The 24,232-nt window shown below is 40.9% G+C and overlaps 1 protein-coding gene and 1 pseudogene across 2 annotated transcripts in view; both read right to left on the bottom strand.

Annotated features, from left to right (window-relative positions):
• LOC140714946 (transient receptor potential cation channel subfamily V member 6-like) overlaps window positions 1-24,232 on the bottom strand; it is a 108,650-nt gene that overhangs the window by 23,520 nt on the left and 60,898 nt on the right. For both annotated transcript variants that reach the window (XM_073026636.1, XM_073026637.1), the window contains 2 exons: window positions 19,349-19,435; window positions 11,395-11,471 (listed from right to left, as the gene is read on the bottom strand). In XM_073026636.1, the coding sequence (XP_072882737.1) occupies window positions 11,395-11,471; window positions 19,349-19,435 (164 nt within the window). The remainder of the gene's footprint in view (window positions 1-11,394; window positions 11,472-19,348; window positions 19,436-24,232) is intronic.
• On the bottom strand, window positions 14,185-15,895 carry LOC140714947 (high mobility group protein B3-like; annotated as a pseudogene).

The raw sequence follows: 24,232 nt of genomic DNA, 5'->3' as shown, positions 1-24,232 counted from the left end.
GGCAGGGTTTGCAGGCCTTTATATCCTACAAGGTGAAACATAACATAATGAATGGCTATGATGCTTCACCCCCAGATGAACTCAATGCTCTTTATGCATGGTTTGAAAGGAAGAATAAAACTACATCTGTGTGAATCCCAGCAGCATGTAGCAACCCTGTGATCTCTATCTCGGAGGTCAACTTCAGAACATCCTTCAAGAGGGTGAACCTTCACAGGATGTCAGGCTCTGATGGTGTACCTGATAGGATACTGAAAACCTGTGCCAACTAACTGGTGGAAGTGTTCAAGCACATCTTCAATCTCACACTACTACGGTCAGAGGTTCCCACCTGCTTCAAAAAGGCAACAATTATACCAGAGTCCAAGACAGCAGGGTGAGCTGCCTCAATGATTATTGCCAATGGCACTCACATCTACGGTGATGAAATGCTTTGAGAGGTTGGTCATGGCCAGTCTCAACTCCTGGCTAAGCAAGGAACAGGACCCACTGCAATTTGCATATCAACACAATAGGTCTGCAGTGGATACAATCTCACTGGCTCTCCATTCGGGTATCAGATGACTTGGACAATTGTAATACCCATGTCAGGCTGCAGTTTATTGAATACAGATCAGTGTTCAAAACAATCATCCCCTCAGTTCTAATCAACAAGTTTCAAAACCTGGGCCCCTGTACCTTCCTCTGCAAGACCCAGTAATTGATTTCAGGAAGGGGAAGCTGGGGAAACACAGACCAGTCCTCACTGAGGGATCAGCAGTGGAAAGGGTGAGTAGTTTCTTTTTCTCTAATTTATTTTTTTATTGAAATTCATCATCAAACTAACATTTCCATAAAATATATTTCAGACATTGTACATATATATCATATAATCATATATATCACAAACCTCCACAAAGTATTTATCTGAGGTATACATTTATAGAAAAGAGTGGAAAGAAAAAACAAGCAAAAGGAAAGAACTATGTGCAAGTAGGGAGTGATTTTTTTTTTACAACAGATTCATTGATTTGTGAGAATAAAATCAGGCCTATGAGGCATTATGTAGTTAAACCATTTTTCCCAGTATGAATCAAATTGTTCCAGCTTATGGTTAACAGATGCTGTTATCTTCTCCATTTTGTAAATGTCCATTGTAATTTCCATCCATGCAATTAAAGTTGGGCTCTCCTGTGATAACCATTTCCTAGTAAGAGTCTTTTTACCAGCCACCAACAGTATACCATTAAATATTTATCTCTTTTCAACCATTCTTGAGGTATATATCCAAAATATATGGTCTTACTCTCTAAGGGTATTTCACATTTAAAGATGTTTTGTAGGGCATTGTGTATCCCCCTCCAATATTTTTTGATAACAGGGCAGTCCCAAAAAATATGATAATGATTTGCATTTTGATTTCCACAATTTCGCCAGCAAACAGGGAGGTTACTATCATAATCGGATTTCTGAGAGGGTGTAATAAAATATCTTATCAAATTTTTCCATCCAAACTCCCTCCATTTCTGTGAACTGGTACACTTCCATTGATATCTCCATATTGTCCATTCTTCCTCAGATATAATTATCCCTCCTTCCTTCTCCCATTTTGTTTTAATGTATGAAGTCGAATGTGTTTTAAGATTTGACAACCTCTTATACATGCTTGAAATGATTCTACTACCATTATCTGAATTATATGCTTTTCTAAAGAGCTCTATCAAGCATGTATTTGCCTTGGTTACATTTTTAAGCATCTTATTAACATATTGTCGCATCTGTAAATAACGATAAAAATATTGTTTTTCTAATAAGTGTTTCTCTTTAAGCATTTCAAAACTGAAGAGTGTACCTTCTTTCATTATGTTGCAAAGAACTGTTATTCCTTTAGCTGTCCAGTCCTTAAATCTAGCATCCAATTTATTTGGTGTAAAATCCGAGTCATGTGCACACCATTTAAGAATTGCAATATCTCCTTCTAGCTTATATTTGTTTATAGTAGTTTTCCATATTTTAAGAGTCAATTTCACCCATGGGTTATCAATAGTATTTATGTACCTTTGCAGGTTGGTATCAGCCAAAATAGCTTGTATGGGAATGGGAAGTACCCGCTCCTCAATGTTTTTCCATTGAGTGTCGTATGATGGGTTACACCAACATATCACAGCTCTCAACTATGCTGCAAGATAATAATCTCTAAGAGAAGGTAGGCCCCATCCCCACTTTTCCTTTGCTAATTGCAAAGTTTTGAGATGAACTCTAGGCCTTTTCCCCTGCCAAATATAGCTTGATAGCATCTTGTTCCATTAATTGAATTGATTTTGATTAATCTCCATTGGTAAGGTCTGAAAGAGATATAACAGTCTGGGCAGTATATTCATTTTAATAGACTCAATCCTTGAACTGAGACTGAAAAAAGGAATCAGGTTCCATCTTGCCACATCTTCCTTAATTTTTTTATATAAAGGCTGATAATTATATTCTGATAATTTTGCCAAATTTTTTGGCATAATGATGCTGAAATATTTGAAAGACTCTGTGTGCCATGCCCAGGGGTATCGACTTTCAATTTCTCTTGGTGGGCTATAGTAATATGAAAGTAATTGGGTTTTATCTATGTTGATCTTGTATCCTAATAATTGACCATATTGTTCAAAGGATTACATCAATTTAGGTAAAGAGTATGTTGGTTGCCCTAGATAGATCAAAATGTCATTCGCATAACAAGCCAATTTATGCTCTGTCCCTTTAATAGTAATTCCCCTGACATCTTCGTTTTGTCTGATGTATTGAGCTAATGGTTCCAGATATAATGCGAAGAGTAGTGGTGACCATGCACAACCCTATCTCTTGCCCCTTTCTAGGGTAAGACTATTTGATAAATATCCATTGATTTTAATCCTAGCAATAGGATTGTCATATAGTGTCTGTATAGCTTTAATAATTGTGTCTTGGAAACCAAATCTATGTAAAACTCCGTATAGAAAATTCCAATTAACTGAATCAAATGCTTTTACAGCATCCACACTTATCACTATTGCTTCAATTTTATTTTTTTGTATATGATCCATAATGTGAAGTGTCCTTCGTATATTATCTTGTGTCTGGCGTTGTCGTATAAAACCTGTCTGATCGTTATGTATCAGTATGGGTAGAAACTCCTCTAATTGTTTGGCCATGATGGAGGTAAATAACCTATAATCTACATTAGGAACAGATATTGGTCTAAATGACCCACATTCCATTTTATCCTTGCCTTCTTTCGGTATAGTTGAGATTATCGCTTCCTTCCAACTGGGTGGCATTTGTGCCTTTTTTAGAGCCCAGTTCAGTGTGGGGAGTAAAACAGGAATTAACTCATTTTTAAATTCTTTGTACCACTCTGCCGTATACCCATCTGATCCTGGTGATTTGCTTAATTTAAGCCTACTAATTGCAGCTTTTAATTCAACTTCAGTCATCCTTCTATTTTGTTCTTCGCTTAAAGTGGGTAACTCTAGAGAATTCAGAAAGGTGTCAATTTGGGTTATGCTTCCCCCTGGAACTTTGGAATATAGAGTTTTGTAAAACACTTCAAACGCTTCTTGAATTTCACTTAGCTTATTTTTTATCATTTTCGTTCTTGGGTCCCTAATTCTATGAATTGTATTTTCTGCTATTTTTTTTTCAGTTTCCATGCCAGTATTTTCATAGATTTCGATCCACTTTCATAATGTCTCTGTTTCAGAAACATTAAGTTTTTCCTGATTTCTTGCGTAGCCAAATTATTTATTTCATTCCTAATTCTTTTAATTTCCTCTAATGTATCCTGTGCCAAATTCAATTTGTATTTTTTCTCTAGTTCCTTCAGCCTATTTTGTAATTCCTCTAATGTTTTATTTCTTTTTTTTTCTTATATGAAGATATCGCTATAATTTTCCCTCTTAAGACTGCCTTCAGAGTATCCCATAAAATGGGAGGTGAAACCTCTCCATTATCATTAAATTCTAAGTAGAGACCAATTTCTTTTTTAATTTGTTCCTTAAAGTACGGATCATTGAGTAGACTTGAATTTAGTTTCCAAATAGTATTCTTTGGTTGTAGGTCAAAATCAACAGATAAATATATAGGTGCATGATCACTTACATTTATTGTCCCAATTCCACAGGTGTTTATTTTGTCTTTGTCTTTTCCAAATGTTATGAAATAGTCTATTCTTGTATATACAGAATGGGGAGCAGAATAATGAGTGTAATCCCTTCTGTCAGGGAAAAGGTCCCTCCATATATCAATTAAACCAACATCCACAAAAAGTGTATTGACTTTCTTATGTAAAGATTTTGTTTCATAGGTTTTTCTATTGGAAGAGTCTTCCAATATCACTTCCCGGGGGTGCGTATATATTCAATAGAGTAACTGAATTGCCGTCTATATTCCCCCTTACCAGAATATATCTGCCCTCTTTATCTCCCATTTCGAATACTTTTTCAAAATTTAGCTTACTTGAGATAAGAATAGCAACTCCTCTCCTATGTCCTGATTTATATGAGGAGAAAAACAGATTAGTGAAGCCCATTCGCTTTACTATTTTATGCTCATTATCACTTAAATGAGCTTCCTGTAAATATATTACATGGGCTTGTTCTTTTTTCATTTTGGATAAAATTCTCTTACGTTTGATTGGATTTAATAGCCCATTTACATTAAAAGAAATTAATTTTACCTTGTCCTTAGCCATCTGTATTTATCTGTCAATGTATCACTGAAATTAGAATAAAACTGAATCGATCTACTCCCTGAACAAATAAGAACCAAGAAACGCAAATAATAACAAAAATGGCAACGAACGTGTGATTCCAAGGCTGAGGTCTCTAGTAGATGACTCTGCGTTGAGCTAGAGGAAATGTCTAGCTGTGGGGGATAACCCCTCCTATTTGTGAGTTGAGGGCCCCCATTGCAGTATTCATAAAAGTTAGTGAACAAATCCATTACACAGAAAAGATTTCCCTGTGTACTCCTATATATATATATACACACACACACACACATATTACACACATACACACATATTCTCATTTTGGTGGGGAAAAAGAAGTAAGTGAGCGATTAAAGAACAACAACTAAGTAATATAAAATCCACATTATAATAAGTATTTCTCGAGATAGGTACCTATCACCGTGTACTTTTGCTTCCGTTTAGCTTCTCAACATTTTTAAAGTTAGCCAAACCTGATGGCTCCTCTGAAGGGGGTGAGGACTGTCTTTGGGAAACTCCTGGTCTCTTCCTGATATATTTCTCTCAGCCTCCTCCCGTCTCCTGCCTTCTCGATTCTCGCACTATTTCCAAGCAGAGCAGGATAATTCCTCAGCCGGGCTTTCCCTTGTTTTGGTCACGCTGACGGGCAACCCTCTGGCCTTCATGTCTGTAGTCGCCTCTTCCACTGTCTGGTACAACCGCGTCCCATTGTCATAAAACACTCGAAGTTTAGCAGGGTACGGAGTTTGAGATCTAATCTTATTTTGCTTTAGTACTCACTTTACTTCAGAGTATTCTTTGCATTTCTGGAGGATCGCAGGGTCGAAATATATTGGTCGAAATATATTAATTTATCCTCTAAAAACACTCTCTTCTTACCCCATGCCCTTTGTAGAATCTCCGCCTTGGTGCTGTACCGAAGGAATTTAATTATTATTGAGCGTGGCTTTCTATCCCGGGTAAAAATGTGCATTATTTCAAGACTAATGCACAGTGGGCTCTTTTGACTTCCAGCTCCATAGCCGGGGGAAGATCGAGCGTGTCCCACAGTAACTTTCCGACAAACTCCATCATAGACGAACCCTCTGCTCCTTCGGGAACGTTGTAGATTCTGATATTTTTCCGCCGTAATCTTCCCTCCAGGTCAAGCAGTTTACCTTCTTGGTGATGTAATATTTTTATTGTCTTACTCAATATCCGTTACATGTTTTGAACGTGATCTTTGATTGACGCTGGTGAGCTCTGACTTAATATCATGGAGCTGCTGCTCTATTTCTTTCCGGAACTCCCTTATCTCTTTCAGGATTTCGAACATATTTGCCGCTTCGCCTGAACGAGGCCCGGCGTCCGCCTTGCTAGCACATGGTCAGGTAGGAGAGACGCTCGCTGCAGTCCTCTCGGACACAGGCTCCGCAGTGTCGCTTTTTTTATTTCCATTCCTTTTCCTCATTCTTGCCCCTCTTTTCAGTTCAAATATTTTTCAAAAAATATTATATTTGATGGGTTAACGGGGCTTAATACACGTTTTTCCGGAGGAGCTAGTGACTTAAGCTGCCATTCTCGACAATGACGTCACTGGAAACGGAAAGGGTGAGTAGTTTCAAGTTCCTAGATGGCAACATCTCTAAAGATCTATCCGCATATTGATCCAATTACAAAACAGGCACAAAAGTGGCCACATTTCATTAAGAGTTGAGGAGACTTGGTATATCGCCAAAGATTCTTGCAAATTTCTACAGATATACCATGGAGAGCATTCTAAGTGATTGCCTCATCATCAAGCATGGAGGAGCCACTTCACAGAATTGGGAAAAGCTGCAGAAAGTTGCAAACTCAGCCAGCTCCATCATGGGCCTCCGTGGCATCAAAGGCACCTTCAATAGACAATGCCTCAAAAAAGCAGCATCCATTATTAAAGACCCCATCACCCAGGGCATGCCCTTCTCATTGCACCATCTGGGAGAAGCTACAGGAGCCTAAAAACACACACTCAACATTTCAGGAGCAGCTTCTTCCAGATTTCGACGTACAAACAAGCTGGATGAACTCAGCAGGTCAGGCAACATCCGTTGAAAGGAGCAGTCAACGGATGTTGCTCGACTTGCTGAGTTCATCCAGCTTGTTTGTACGTCTTGATTTGACCACAGCATCTGCAGTATACTTTGTGTCTTCCAGATTTCTAACTGGACAATGAGCCCAGGAACAGACCTCACTTTGTTTTTTGCTCTCTTTTTGCACTACTTAATTGTTTATACATTATTTTATTGTAATTTATAGTTTTTAAAAAAATTATTAATATTACTGTCCGGTCCGGAGCCCGCATTCCGGATCCTGATCCGGTCCACGGACTCCAGACTCCGGGTCTTGTAGCCATCCCTCCTTTCTCCCTTCAGCCCAATTAGTCACACCTGTGGTTCATCATGGCTTGTTGGGGCTCAAGGAGGCGCACCTGATGCCCATCGGCTGGCGGTGTATATAGGGGGCTCTGGGACTGTGTGGAATTAGGGTGTAATCCTGCTTACCCTGTTCCTCTGGTTGCCCTGGCTTGGAGTTCCCCTCATTAAAGATGAGTTCTTCGAGTAAGTCTGGCAGTCACCCTGGTCCTAGTTCCCTTCCTATCCCTTGCCTCCGTCGGGCAAGCTTGGCTGGACTGCCGTTGCCCGGTGGGGGACTCTGCCCCTTTCCATCCCTCGCTGCCGATGGGATGTGCCCCGCAACCTACCCAGGTGCCCTACAACCTGCTCAGGCCCCCGTGTTCCTGCCTGGGAGGTCTGGACCCTGCCTAGGAGTTATGCGGCCTGCTCAGTGAACTCCTAGACCCTGCCTGAACTCCGGGATCCTGCCTTGCCTGAACTCTGGGATCCTCCTTGCCCAAACTCTAAGACTCTCCCAGAACCCCAGAATAACCTTGAACATCACGTCACTCATGCACACCACAGTCACCACATCTTGTCTATCGTTTAGTTGTTCCCGTCCTGCCCCTAGTACTTCAGTGCCTGCATCCTGCATTTGGGTCCAGCCTCCTGTCCCCTTATGACAATTATGTCTTTCAATGCCATAAAGCAACAAATTTCATGAGATATGCCAGTAATATTAAAACTGATACTTACGGTAAATACACAATTAAATATGTAGAGCAAAAGGAGAGCAACATAAAAGTGAAGTAGTGTTCATGGTGAGGGAGTCTTCTTATGATGAGGGTAATGTCATGGAAATCTATTTACAAGTATGAAAATGCTAATAGAAAATTGTACTTCATTTCAAAGGAGCTGAAATGAAAATGGTGATAGTTAACCAATACTCATCTAAAAGTCTAGCTGGACCTATTGAAGTTATTGCACTGTTTCTTCATTGTGACTCTAGGAGGATTGAGCAGGTGAAATGCAGACTCACCAAAGTATGACAAGAGCTAAAATTGCTTAAACTATGATTGTATGATCACAGACTTGGCTTGAACTCTGTTGAGTACAGACTTTAGGAGAAATCCAACTGATAAATTTATAATGATTTCAGAATCTGGTAACGCAAATTCAGTTAGAGTAACTTTTCTGTTATTGCACAAAAATTAAAAACTAGAGTGAGATTATTTGGGCAGATACCTAGAAGCCATGTCCACACATAGGGATTGAAAATCTGGATCGATGTGCTTCAAAACATTGGCCACATCATTGAGTGTGATTGGAAGGAGGGGAGTCTAAGCTGGCAATATCAAAATGGATGTTAATAATTAACAGTATATGTGCCATCTCACAAGCAAAGTGGCAATTCTGGACCAAAACTGAATTACAGAAGAATGCTTGGCAGCTGCGGCAGGGCTTGAATGCTGTCACCTCCAACAAAGCAAAAACAAGCGACATAAATGACAACAATTTATGTCACCCCCAGATGAGCTCAAAACCTTTTATGCTCACTTTGACCAACAAAACATGGAGACAACTTCATGAACTCCCACAGCCCCTGATGACCCTGCAACTTTTGTCTCTGAGGCAGACAGGAGAGAATCCTCTAAATACTAAAGACCACTGCTAATCAACTGGCTGGATGTTTACTGACATCTTTAACTTCTCACTTTGCAGCCTATGGTAACCACCTGCTTCAAGCGGGCTTCACGAAGAACATGGTAACCTGCCTCAATGACTATACACCCAGTAGCATTTACACATACTGTGAAGAGGTGCTTTGAGAGGTTGGTCATGAAGCATATCATCTCCTCCTTCAGGAATGACTTGGACCCGTTTCAATTTGCTTACTGTCTCTAAAGGTCAACAGCAGGTGCCATTTCACTCACTCTTAATGCAACTCTGCAACATCTGGATAATGAAGATGCATAGATCCATATGTTCTTCATTATCTACAGTTCAGCATTCAACACTATTATCCCCTCAACACTAAGCTCCAAGACCTAGACTTGATACCTCCCTGTTCCCTCTATTTGCTCACTTACAGATCCCAGTCAGTACAGATTGACAACATCTCCACAATCACCATCAGCAAAGTACACTCCAATGTCATATTTAAATTTGCTGATGACACCAGTGTTGTTGGATGATTCAAAGGTGGTATGAATTGGCATATAGGAGGGAGACTGAAAATGTGGTTGAATGGTGCCATAACAACTTCTCACTCAATATCGACAAAACCAAAGGGTTGATTATTGTCCACAGAAGGAAGAAAAAGGAGGTCTATAAGCCAGTACTCATCAGGAAAATGGAGGTGGAGAGGGTCAGTAACTATAAATTCCTTGGTGTTATCACTTCAGAGGATCTGTCCTGGACCTAGCACATAAATGCCACCCCAAAGAAGGCATGACAGCGACTCTACTTTCTAGGATTTAGCATGTCATCTAAAACTTTGACAAACCTCTATAGATGAATGGTGGAGAGTATCCTGACTGGTTGTATCACAGCTAGTATGAAAACACCAATGCCCAAAGAGTGGAGGATACAGTCCAGTCCATCACAGGAAAAGCCTTCCCCACCACTGAGCTTATCTACAAGGAGAACCGCCACAAGAAATTAGCATCCATTATCAAGGACCTCCATGATCCAGTTGCCATCAGGAAGGAGGTACAAAAGCCTTAGGTCCCACAGGAACAGTTCAAGAACAGTTATTATCATTCCAATATCATGCTCCTGAACCAGCACGGATAACTTCACTCACTTCAGCTCTGAACAGATACACAACTTATTATAACTTAACAAGTTATACACAACTTTCAAGGACTCGATGATACGTGTTCTCAGTATTATTTATTTACTTAATTATTTATTGTATTTTTTGAACAGTTTGTCTTTTGCACATTGGTTGTTTGTCAGTCTTTGCTTGTGTGTATTTTTTCATTGATTATATTGAATCAATGAAATCTCAAGGTGGTATACATTCTTTGTTTAAAAAAATACATTGAACTTTGAACACCACCACATTCAGGGACAGTTCATACCCTTCAACTACCAGGCTCATGAACCAACATGGAAAATATCACTCTCTTCGTCTCTGAACTGATTCCCCAACCTATGGACTAACTTTCAAGGACTCTACAATGTTTTCAGTTTTGTTTTATTATATCTATTTCTTTATCTATCTATCTGTTTGCTTATCTATCTATTTATTATACTTGCATAATTTGTCTTCTTTTGTACATTGGATGTTTGTTGGTCTTTGCATGTGGTTTTTCATTGACTATTATATTTTTTGTTCTACTATGAATGCCTAGAAGAAAAGTAATCTCAAGGTACTATATGGTGACATACTTTGATAATTAATTTACTCTGAGTTTGACTATTATGTAGGTTTATAAGGGTTATGAAACTAACCTTGTACAGTCATGGTCTAATGGAATAGTATACCAAGATACCAAGCACTGTTTTTGTATGTTTCCAATGGGAAATATTTAATGAGTGAAGGGGTACATGAAGCAAGAGTCAAAGAAAGAGCAGAAGGTAGTATAAAGCAGGATAAAGTAAAAGAATGGGGAGAGTCAAAAACGTGTAAGGGAAGGAAAGACAGGTGGAATTAGAAAAATTGAGACAGATGGAAGAAAAACTGGTAATGAGAGAGAGAAATAAGTCTCATGTCTTAAAATGGATAAATTGGGAACAATGCACTGTGGAATGCACAAAAAGAGAAGAAGAGAAAATCGGGAAGGAGATGAAAGCAGAAACTTGAAGAAAGCTTTTAAAGGTGGGGAAAGACAGGACATTTTAGGAACAGAGAATCAAAAGATGGATAGGCAAGGCAGCTTCAGGCTTTTCCTATAAAATAGATAAATGAAAGAGTGGTTACACAGAGAGGAAGAATCAGAGAACAGTTCTTGAAATTTACAGAATTCTGTTTTGCTGTTATGGTTTGATCAAAATTTAAGGACCAATCCAGTGCATCATACTTTCAATAAGTACACATTTTTATTCAAATATACAACGTTTGTATATCCAATTTTCTTTTTTGGGAAGTTATTATTGAATTTATCTCCATCACCCTTATGGTCTTTACATTCCAGAACAAAGCAACTTAACACATCCTACAAGAAGAACAACCAGCTGAGATGACTATGAAACCTGACATGGCTATCTATGGAGGATGGCTTGAAGGACAAAATGTTAAAAAAAGAATTGTAAAAAAAAACTACAATTAACAACACACTAACACCAGCATAATTAAAATGGTATTGTTATCATACTTACATTATAACATGAAATGGGCCTCCAAGAGTAGTTTTCCCAAAATACCCTGATGTTTTATATCGTAAAAAATCAACAATCTGTGGAGAGATAATTAAAATAAGCATCTAACAAATGTTATTTCTTGATATCTCAGAGTCATAGAAAAGTACATCAAAGAAACAGGTCTTTTGACCTATCTGGTCTATGCTGAGCCATTTAAACTGTCTACTCCCATCAACCTGCATCCAGATCATATCCCTCCATACCTCTACCATCCATTTGCCCATCCAAACTTCTCTTAAGCATTGAAATTGAATGTTCATGCACCACTTGTGCTGGCAGCTCATTCTACACTCTAACGATCCTCTGAGTGAAGAAGTTTCCCTTCATGTTCCCCTTAAACTTTTCACCTTTCACCTTTAACCCATGACCTCTGATTTAGATCCTCTATGGAAAAAGTCTGCTTGCATTTACCCTATCTTTACCACTCATAATTCTGTGTACCTCTATCAAATCTGCTCTCAATCTGTTACATTTCAAGGAATAAAGTTCTATACTATTCAGTCTTTCCTTATAACTCATGTCCTCCAGATCCAGCACCATCTTTATAAATTATCTTGGTATTCCTTCAACCTTATTTACATCTTTCCTGTAGATAGGTGACCAAATCTGTACACAATATTCCAAATTGGGCCTCACCAATGTGTTATACAACTTCAACATAACATCACATTTCCAGTACTCAGTACCTAAATTTATGAAGACCAATGTCTCAAAAGCTTTCTTTACAAACCTATCTCACTGTAATGCCACTTTCAATGAATGATGGACCTGTATTACCAGATCCCTTTGTTCTACAGCGCTCCTCAGTGCTCTACCATTCAATGTATAAGATCTACCCTGGTTGGTCCTCCCAAAGTGCAACACTTCACATTTGTAAGCATTAAATTCCATCCGCCATTTTTCTGCCCATTTTTCCAGCTGGTTCAAATCCTGTGCAAGCCATGATAGCCTTTCTTGCTGTCAACTACACCCCCAATCTTCGTGTCATCCACAAGTTTGTTGATCCAGTTAACCACATTATCATCAAGATCATTGATAGAGATGACAAAAAACAATGGTACCAGCACCTCTACACCCTGTCACACTACACTTGTCATAAGCCTCCAGTCAGAGAGATAACCATCTACTTCCACTCTCTGGCTTCTCCCACAAAGCCAATGTCTAAATCCAATTTACTGCTTCATCTTGAATGCCAAACACCTGAACCTTCTTAACCATCCTCCAATGCAGGACCTTGTCAAGTGCCATGTAGACATCAATTCTGTTGCCTTCATCATCTTTCCTGGTAACTTCCTTGAAAAGCTCTATAAGTTAGATATGAACTACCATGCACAAAGCCATAATCAGCCCATGTCTATCCAAATACTTATATATCCAGTCCCTTAGAATTATTGCCAATAACCTTCCCACTACTAATGTCAGGCTCACCAGCCTATAATTTCCTGGTTTACGTTTACAGCCTTTCTTAAACAGGAATCTACATTGGCTATCCTCTGGTATCTCAGGGCAAGTTTTCATTTTCAGCTCGTTTGGAATCAGGAAAAAGGAAGTATCTGCCACTGCTCAGCAACTTGGCTAATAAGAATCCCTCAGCCAACACCAGAAAAGAAACAATAGACTTTATAGGAGCTTATTTGCATGATTAGTTGTGCTGGGGTGTTGGGGCAATGGTATCAATGCAGATGAAGCCAACTGGCTCAATAAATTGATTAGAAAGGCTGGTTCTGTAATAAGACTCACACTGGAGGCTGTGGTGGGACAAAAGACCCTATGGAAAATCCTCACAATTCTGATCAATGTCTCTCTGCGTGGCACCTTGACTGAACAGAGGAGCACTTTTAGTAAGACAACTAAGACAACAGCGCTGCTCCAAAGAGTGCTATAAGAAATCATTCTTACCCTCGGCCATTAGGGTCTGTAATGAGTCAACCTATAGCCAGGGAAGTGATTACCCCCTTCTGTTAGACCATTTGAGGTAACTTATTTTTTATTCTTTCTTACTTCTCTTCTAATATTTGTATATCTTTGCACTTGTACTGCTACTGTGACACTGTAATTTCCTTTGGGATCAATAATTTATCCATCCATCTATTAGATTCAGATTTATTCAGACTTATTTATCTCACATAGATCAAAACATATAGTGCAATGAATCATTTGCATTAACAACCAGCACACACAAGGATGTACTGGGTCAGCCCATTAGAGTTGCTACACATTCCAACGCTAACATCGTACACCCACAGTGTTCTGCAGAACAACAAAAGCAGCAACAACAACAAAACAAAACAAGACAACAACAAAACAAGCCCTTTTCACATCCCTCTCAACCCGCCCACCAATTTACACACATAAGCAGGCCTCCAACCCCAAGACAGATTGACTCTGGGCCTACAGTCATTTGCCCCAGATTCTCAGACTTATAGACATAATGCCTTGGACTTTGTCCCAGAACTAGCCAATCAAAGGTTTGACCTTCAGACTTAGACCCAGAACTTGACATTATGGGACTGACCTTCGAGTCTCAACTTCTGGGCTGGTACAGACCTTTGACGGCAATGACCCAGGTCATCATGAATCCTTTGGGCCTCTACCTTTCGCTAGGGATCACTGGTCTCCTCAACACCTGCAACGCAACTTCCAGGAACACTGATGGAGCGCTTTGACCTGGACTTGAAGTCCAGGCTTTTCATTTACTACCCTGACCTCTAACTCTCCCTCATCCCTGTCCCTAAACACTAAACTGACTTCTTTTTTTTCAAATTTAATCCAGTTTTATTTACTTCAAAACACATTTTAGCATGCTAAACATACAAAAAAGAAAATATACCTTAGTTACAAGATCATTTGAAGTACAGAATGTTCAGGGTTGTCACTAGGATTTCAATGAAGCAACACTGGGAGCCACCACTAAGCCCGAGAAGTATTTAGGCAGGGTCATGTAGCACCACAAGCAACATTTAATGTTGATTTTTTAAATATATAAAAAGGAAAGTTTTAAAGCATCATGCTCAATTGTTCCCAAATTGCACCAACTGTAAAGTTGCAAACATTTTAAGAGGATGCATATTACCTAGCCACAGTAGGTCTATTAGTCTCAAAACAAATCTTTTTATTTTAATGGAGCAATTCTATTCTTAATACACAAATGAAAATCAATTTGCAGAAATAGGAAGATTCATTTGCCCTTTCACAGCCATTTGGATTTGGCTTTTGCTTTCTATAAACCCCTTGGAAGTGCAGCAGAAATCATCTATGTGTAGGCACAGGAGGCCAATGTTAAATTATTACCTCCTTTTCCTATCCAACAGGTCTTGTTAATTGTAGTTACTACCAGAGTGTGGCTGCCATCTTGCTATTTTGCTTCAATAAACATAGCTTAAATCCTGAATGAAGTCAAAAGCGCATTGTATGATAGGTCTAGTATAGTAGACACAGTGATGTTGTTACAAGCATGGCAGGCTTCAAATACCTACTGACAACTCTGATTTTTTTTAAAACTTTGATTGCTTCATTTCTCCTCATACTTACAGCAATCTCAAATTGAATTGGCTACAACGGCACTTTAAACTATACTGCACTTAAACACAAAACACCACATAAATACATTTTAATCTGGTTAAATCTCCCTTCTGTACAAGAAATTGCGAGTTTATAGAAAGATGAGTTAATAGCTCAATGTTCACCGCTGTAGTGTGAATATTACAAAAAGGCCTGTACAGTTTAAAACTCAAGCTACTTTTTGCCTTAGACCATATACACACCAAATAACAAAATTAAAAGGTTGCAACACTTGTAACAGGGTTTAAATGCTTTCAGTTACATAGCAAGTAATTATGCAGAGGCAAATATACATTTTAATCATCATCTTCATCATCATCATCACAATATGCCTCCTTCTTGGCAGGGGGTTTCTTTGCACCATCCACTTTGCCTTTGGCACGATAATCAGCAACGTCCTTATCATATTTCTCTTTCAGCTTATAAGCCTTGCTATTGAATGGCTTCTTCTCCTCCTCACTGCATGCATTCCACAGTTCACCAAGCTTCTTTGCGACATCACCAATAGACAAACCGGGACTTGATTTTTGGTCGATGTTCCGAACAAAACAAAAAGAATCCAGATGGAGGCCTTTTTGGTGCATTGGGGTCTTTCTTCTTCTTACTACTTTTGGTTGGCACATAATTTTTCATTTCCCAGTCATAGCGTGCCTTATCTACTTTAGCCAGTTCTTCAGATTTGGCCTTCTCTTTGCTGGACATGGTCTTCCATCTTTCAGAGCATCTTTTAGAAAATTCTGAGAAGTTAACCGGTATATCAGGACTCTTCTTCTTGTGTTCTTCACAGCAGGTCTGAACGAAATAAGCATAGGAGGACATCTTGCCTCTTGGCTTCTTAGGATCACGTTTTGCCATCTTGCTATTTTCCGGTGGACACTCGGTCGGATGGCGGATGCTCACTCTCCACTAAACTGACTTCTAACTCTCCCGCATCACTGTACTCTAAACATTACCCTGACCGCTAACTCTCCCTCATCCTTGCCCCTAAATACTACCCTGACCTCTAACTCTACCTCATCCCTGCCCCTAAACACTAACCTGACCTCTAACTCTCTATGCTGTCCCCCAAACCATCCCGACAAACCTAAAAAAAGCAACTAAGTCTGAGGCACAATATTGATAGACATTGCAGCTCAGCAGCATCTTGACTGGATGACTTACACTGATATTTGAAAGTTGGGCAGAATGTACAACAGGATGCTGGCTCACTACTGCCATTTCCCACAGCCATCCCCCAACTTCATCACCAGCTAAGACCAAAAATCCCTCATGAACACAGGAATGTGCAGGCAATTGATGCAGAAGTCTCTGACTTGGTTCCCCATGTTGAATTGGATGGGAAGAATAATCTGGTTTTATTTAAGAGGTGTCAAGCTGTAGTCGCCATCAAGGTTGCAGTTTAGATTTTATTTTGGGTTTATAGGGATGGTCTTAAGGGATAGAGAGTGGAGTTAGGGAATCAGGTTAAGATTTAGGGACAGGAATATAGGGAAATTAGAGATCAGATCTAAGCCTCAGCTCCATGTTTGAAGGCCAGAGGCATGTACATGGGACATCCGTGGTCAGATGACTAATGTCGCATGTTGGGCAGGCAGACAGCATAAATGAGGACTGGTGTGCCCCTCCCCCCAGGGTCAGCAAGTTGTCAGCAGGTTCCAGAGGCCAATAACCTCCTGAGTATGTGAATCAGTTTGACTGGAGTTTGAGGGTTAATGTCCAGGTGAGTCCATGGTTTGAGGCCTAGGGTTTGGGGAAAATACCAAGGACTGAGGTCCAAAAGTTGAATTGGAAGTCTGGAAGTCAAGGCCCATTGGCTAGAATCAGTGTTCGTGAATCTCTGCTAGTCAGCTGGGGAAATCGAAGCTCAACATCTGCAAGCTCAAGACTAAAGCCGCTGAAGGCTGAAGGCCAACAACGGGGGGGGGGTGTGTGTGTGTGTGTGTGTGTGTGTGTGTGTGTGTGTGTGTGTGTGTGTGTGTGTGTGTGTGTGTGTGTGTGTGTGTGTGTGTGTGTGTGTGTGTGTGTGTGTGTGTGTGTGTGTGTGTGTGTGTGTGTGTGGGGGGGGGGGAAACAGGGCTTGTTTTGTCATTTCTTGTGTTCTGTGTTGTTCTGCTAAGCATTGTGGGCATGCTATGGTGGCACCAGAACTCAATTTGTTGGATTGTCATTTATCCATACATGAATACTTATCAATACAGACAAATGGGACAGTGTTACTATAGGGTCAAGGTGCAAAAGATAGTACCAACTCTTGTAGCAAAACTTGTGGGTGCTCTAGTATATTCCTGGGTGTGTTGGTTGTTAATGCAAATGATGCATTTCACATATGTTTTGATGTACATGTGATAAATAAATTTGAATATTGAATCGAAGGCTGATACCTCTAACAAGAATCAAATAAAATTCACATTGTCAGTTATAGAAAATGATCTATTCTGCCTTACGTGTGAATCATCTTCCATGAGAATTCCCAGTTCTATCCATTCTCAGTTCACATTGCTAATATATTTTGAATACTCCCTTCTGATAATGGCCGTTTCTTCGCTTGCAAAGATCAGGAGGGAATATCTCCATTGCTGTAGGACTTTTCTTCCTGCCTGTGCTGTACAGGTTTATAATGAGGATTGGTGCACGTGGACTGAGTCCACTCTTTAGGCCAGGGATGTTCCACAATGGCACAGCGAGCTGCGATAACTGCGGTGACCACAAGGCTGTAGGTTAAGTATCAGAGTTTTCCTTCTCCTAAACAGACTGCCAGGCAAGGCTAATGAGTCCCATCTACCTGGGTTTGGAATTGGAGTTGTCCTTCTCCTAGGCTGGCTGCCAACCAAGGCTGATGAGCCCAGCCTGCCTGCCCAGTTATACCGGTGGACACTTGACATAACAAACTCAGTAAGAACAGGGACACCATGTGAAGGTGTTGCTATGGGTACAGTAGTGTAGGTGAGGCCATACGTGAGTCACCTCCTGAATAGCAAGCCAAATAGTGGTCCTACAGCGATCACTACACCTGGAAAGGAGAAGCTATAGGAAACATTTCAGCTTCCTTAAGTGAGCAGGACTCACCTGGACCCATACTCCCTCCTCTAGTCCAGTATTTAACATATGCATTATCAATTTATTACAGAGGTGAAAGGCTCTCCTTCCCTCTGCTAGTCTGCAGCTCTCCACTGGGCAAGGTGTAGTACATGCTTAGTCTTCCCCCACCCAGATCGAGGTCACGTGAAGCCATGGCAGTAGGAGGTGGATGGTCATATGAGCAGCTGGTGAGCATCACATGTCCTGGTTATGTGACCACTGACACCAAGCAGCCAATCTCTGAAGAGTATTGATAATGTCTGGGGTCACCAATCTTGTAAAGATACTGCCCAGAAAAAGGCAATGGCAAACCACTTCTGTAGAAAAAAATTAGCAGGAACAATCATGGTGTGGATAGACCATGATCGCCCTCATCATACGACATGGCACATAATGATGATGTCGTATGACATGGCACATAATCGACCCATAGAACCATAGAACATTACAGCTCAGAAACAGGCCTTTTGGCCCTTCTTGGCTGTGCCGAACCATTTTTCTTCCTAAACCACTGACCTGCACCTGGCTCAGTGGGAGGAAAGGGGTTGGAATATTTCCTCAGATCACTTCTATAAGTAGTTCACTAATGATCATAGTGACATAAAGAGATATGGCACAATATCAAGCCTTTTGGCCCATCAAGTCTATGCTGACCATCAACAACCTACTTATATTAGTCCTACATTAATCCCGCTTTTTATTCTCCCCCAATCTTCAACCACCTATAGATTCCACTACCTGTCTTCACTCAAAGAACATCTCAGAGTTGCCATTTAACCCATCAATCTGCCCATCTTTAGGATGCAGGAAGGAACTGGAACAATTGGAAGAATCATGCATGGTTGCAGGAAAAATGTGCAAACTCCACAAAGCTAGAACCTGAGGTTAAGATTGAACCCGGTTCTCTCAGTGACTCCAGTAGCTGTACCACTGTACCACATAGGCTGGTACAACTGAACAATTTTAATTCAGAGTAATTTCTGATTGTATATCACTAGCAGAAGTTTTACATTCTATAGATAGTAGTAAAGGGTTGGGCAGTTAACACCAACCCTAGACAAATTATCTGTGTTGGTTAATGGAATCCTTTTCCACAGTTCTGGATCTCAAAGTTTTTGCTCTCTTCAAGGATAAATTAATTTAATATAGAACTTTACATGTATGGTTTCCATTTATCTGCCATTGATGACACTTTGACAGGGATATTTTTTAAAGACAATGACTGCTTCTATTTCTTACAAACATCCTACAAATGAAAAAAAAATGCTCTTACTTCTACAAGAAGAATGGCAACGGCTCCAAAGACAGAAATTAATTCCCCCACCAAGCGGATATAATCTTCTGTTGATATATAGCACAGCTGGAAACAAGAGTAAATGGTTGAAAGAATGAGTGCAGGTAATTACCTTTATTTTATCACTGATAGCAAATTGTATGGCAATACCTCACTGAGACACAGCTGGCTTCTGATTGGATTACAAAAGCCAGCAATGTTATATTTTCCACCCCATTGTGAAATGGACCTCTTTGGTATGTTTATAATAATTTATTAAATAGTTTTAAAGAACAGAAAATCCACATAAATGCTTCTATGAGCCACTGGGATAGAGATTCTTCCCTATGATGTATAATAAAGATGAATTCCTAATCTCTCAGTTTATGTCCTTGTGGCCCTTGCATCTTCTTTGTCTACATGCATTGCACTTTCTCTATAGGTGTAACTTGTGGATTATATTCTGCATTCTTCTGCTCTTGCCTTTTCCCTGGTAGGTCCCTAGTAGACTCTGTGGAAGGCAATCAAATGTAAGCTTCAGGAGTATTTTGGTACGTGGACAATAATAAAACATGTACCAATTTGTAGGTATCATGCTGGTGAAATTTAAAGATTCTTTGCGTGATTCCAAAGTAAAAGTGCCTTTCTATCAAAGATGCACTTTGGAATTCATTGCATGATGCATGCTGCTGATAAGCAGAGTATTTATATGAATGACGTTGTTCCTCATGTGATGCCTCTGTTGAGGATACCACACTGAAACTGCAACTTGTTTGTTCAAGAAACACTGTGAATCACTTGCATGGAAGCAGTTTTCTATGTTGTATCCCATTTATGGAAGCTGCAGAACATAAAGGAATAAATTGGTCACAACCACAGACTCTGCCGTGGGGTCTACAAGCCTGCATAGGCAGGCTGCACATCAGGTTTGGAAGGCTCGCTTGTAAGTATGCACGTTCCAGCTAATTACAGTTTCATTATGGTGGTACTCAATGCTCTTCTTTTCATTCTGGTCTTGTCAAGACTTCACTAAAAGCACAGCAACATTTACACTTCCTGCATACCTTTGTGTTTTTCTGGGAAACAGTATTACCATTTTGACCGATGCTGTAAAGGAGCAGTATTCATTTAGTATTTAGTTATTGCTGCCAGCCATAGTGTTGGCATTTAATTTTCAGTTTGAGAGTTTTAGTTAACAGCCCTGTTGGCCTAGTGTTTATTGTTTTTCTTTTCTTTAAATTCTGCAACAGTTCTCATTAAAGTCAGTGAACTATTGACCCACCTCAGTGTGTCTTTCTCCGCACTTGGGTGGTGAAGAAGGCTTTTGGAACGCTGGCCTTTATAAATCAGAGCATTGAGTACAGAAGTTGGGATGTAATGTTAAAATTGTACAAGGCATTGGTAAGGCCAAATTTGGAATATTGTGTACAGTTCTGGTCACCGAATTATAGGAAAGATATCAATAAATTAGAGAGAGTGCAGAGACGATTTACTAGGATGTTACCTGGGTTTCAGCACTTAAGTTACAGAGAAAGGTTGAACAAGTTAGGTCTCTATTCATTGGAGCGTAGAAGGTTGAGGGGGGATTTGATCGAGGTATTTAAAATGTTGAGAGGGATAGATAGGGTTGACGTGAATAGGCTGTTTCCATTGAGAGTAGGGGAGATTCAAACGAGAGGACATGATTTGAGAGTTAGGGGGCAAAAGTTTAAGGGAAACACGAGGGGGTATTTCTTTACTCAGAGAGTGATAGCTGTGTGGAATGAGCTTCCTGTAGAAGTAGTAGAGGCCAGTTCAGTTGTGTCATTTAAGGTAAAATTGGATAGGTATATGGACAGGAAAGGAGTGGAGGGTTATGGGCTGAGTGCGGGTAGGTGGGACTAGGTGAGATTAAGAGTTCGGCACGGACTAGGAGGGCCGGAATGGCCTGTTTCCGTGCTGTGATTGTTATATGGTTATGTCCAAAAGTATAAAACTCAACCACTTATCAGGAGTATAACATTCTATATAGGAATTTAGAGGCATCCAGGAGTGACACTGGTGGTAGACAAGCTTCAACTGTTCTTAAAGTGAGCTACACAAAAGAGGTGGGAACAATTGAAAAACATATATAGAGGTACTTGGATTAAAAAAAATTGTTTTAGAGATTATGGGTTATTTGCAGGAAAATGGGATTAGCTTGGGTACTCATCTTGGCGTGGATGAGTTGGACCAAAGGACATGTCTTCCATGCTGTACAGCTCTATGATTCTATGACTGCTATTTCCTCTCTGCCATGGTTAGTGATGGTTATGCAGTAGTCAGAATAAATGTTTCCATTGACAAGCCATGACAAGCATGTTCAGGAGCCCCAAAAGAGTATGGTAAGTTGACTTATGATCCAATTTTGTTAGAATGCAAGGACTCAAGCTCCTAACTTCAGCTTTCTATGGAGCAAAATGTCCAGAGGCTGAGGTTATGTCAGAAACACGGCCGGATGGACCCAAACGCAGGCCGCAGACACTGAAGTACTAGGGGAAGGACAGGATGGGGATGCCATGGCACTAAAGGGTAGAGCTGGGGTTCAGGTAGATAGAGTTCAGGCAGGCAGAGTGAAGCGGGCTCCCGAAGTTCAGGCAGGCAGGGCGGAGCAGGCTCCTGAATTTCGAGTTCGGGTAGACAGGTCCCCGGGGTTCAGGCAGGCAGGTAGACAGGTCCTCGGGGTTCAGGCAGGCAGGTAGACAGTCCCCGGGGTTCAGGCAGGCAGGTAGACAGGTCCCCAGGGTTCAGGCAGGCTGGCAGGCAGATAAGCTGGCGGAGAGCCCTCCCTGGGCGGGCCGCATATATCCCGGGTTGGGACGCCCCCTCAGGCGGAAACATCAGAGGCCCTAAGCGGGTGCGGGGCACAATGCCAGAGTTCGAGCAGAAGAGGAGAACGGGGCAGAAAAGAGCCTTCCCTGGGCTCTATGTTGATTGGCTCCTGCTTAGTCAGGGTGTCAAAGGTTATGGGGAGAAGGCAGGAGAATAAGGTTGAGAGGTATAATAAATCTGATATGATGGAATGGCAGAATCAGAATCAGTTTAATATCATTGGCATATGTCATGAAATTTGTTGCTTTGTGGCAGCAGTACATAATAATTAAAAAGAACTATAAATTAAAATAAGATATATATGTAGTATATAAGGTGTGTGTCTATATATACCTTTGTATATACATACATACACATATACACACACATATTTATATATACACACAAGAAATGATTGATAAGTTTGTGGCCTAAGGTAGAAGGAGATGAGTTATTAACTTCAAACTTTAGTTAGTCTTATGTTGTACATGTGTAGGACACATGAAATAGATTCAATCCAGAATCAGAATCAGGTTTTTTTCATCTCCGGCATGTGATGTGAAATTTATTAACTTGGCAGCAGCAGTTCAATACAATTCAATGCAATCCGGAACCTCCTTGTCACTGTTGAAGGCCACAGGATGTGTGTAGGATTTCAATGGGTGTACGATATTTGATTTGCATTCTCAGCCAGCAGTGTTTCTAACTTTCAGAAAGTTTGGGTTATGGGCAATTTTCAGAATCATATTCAGAATCTTGAGAGTGTCTGTACTTAGAAAGAGCAGTTCTTCTACTCCAAGGGTTCTGGACCCCAAGAAGTGCCTCCGAGATGGATTCTTAGAACAGCTTGTACTGGAGCCTACCAGGGAGAAGGCAATTCTAGATTTAGTGTTGTGCAATGAACCAGATTTGATCAGGGACCTCGAGGTAAAGGAACCATTAGGAGGTTGTGACCATAATATGATATGTTTTAAACTATAACTTGAGAAGGAGAAGGGAAAATCGGATGTGTCAGTATTTTGTGATCCTTTGCACTGGAGGCTCCATACCAGGCTGTGATGTAACCAGTCAGAATGCTCCCAACTGTACATACAGCATAAAACAATAGAGCACAGTACAAGCCTTTTGGCCCAAAATGTTGTGCCGACCTTTAAAACTAGAGAAATTTGTAAGAGTCATTAATGGCTTTCTGAACATCCTCAAATTCCTAATGAAGTATAGCCTCTGGCGTTCCTTCTCCATGACTGTAACGAAGTGTTGGGCCCAGTTTAGGTACTCTGAGTTCAGCCCCACTGGTCCTCACCAACCACAGCATCCTTCTTGCTAGTCTCAGTCGCCAGTGTTCAGCCCATAACCCTCCAAGTTCTTCCACTTCTTAATGACTGCAAATACATCCTGCCTCATAATATGCACAAGACCTGAGAATTCACTACTTATTACCCACATTTATTTCCCGGGTAGGGCATATGTGCATATGTCCCGGGTAGGGCCGTCTCCCAGGCGGAAACATCGGAGGCCTGGGCACTAACGGACCCCTAGGCGAGTGCGGGGCACTATCCCAGGGTTCGGGCAGAAGAGAAGGACAGGGCAGAACCTCTGCCGGGCAGCGGCAGGTTGGCCGGACCTGCCCGATGGAGGCAAGGGATGGGAACAGGCAGAACCCCTGCCGGGCAGCAGCAGACCGGCTGGGCCTGCCCGACAGAGGCAAGGGATAGGAACAGGCAGAACCACCGTCGGGCAGCGGCAGGTCAGCCGGACCTGCCCGACGGAGGCAAGGGGTAAGAACGGGCATAGGTCCAGGGTGACCAACACAACAGTCATGATAACGGGAAAATCGGAAACGGCAGGCAGACAGCGCGACCGCGCAAACAGAACAAACAAGCGGAGAAGCGGAACCAGCGCATGGGAAGAAAGGTGGGGGAGCGGACCAACCTGGTAGTACTGGCACGGGGCAGAGAAGCATGATGAAGAGAAGATCAGAGCCCGGGCAGAATCACAGAATGCAAAGCAGAGTTCGGAACCAGCGGAGAAACGGGGAACAGAACAAAACGACCA

The sequence above is a fragment of the Hemitrygon akajei genome, chromosome 22 (genome assembly GCF_048418815.1).
Source record: "Hemitrygon akajei chromosome 22, sHemAka1.3, whole genome shotgun sequence".
NCBI classification, from domain to species: Eukaryota; Metazoa; Chordata; class Chondrichthyes; order Myliobatiformes; family Dasyatidae; genus Hemitrygon; species Hemitrygon akajei.
Note: the sequence above shows the minus strand (reverse complement) of the source record. Positions and strands in the feature narration are given on the sequence as shown.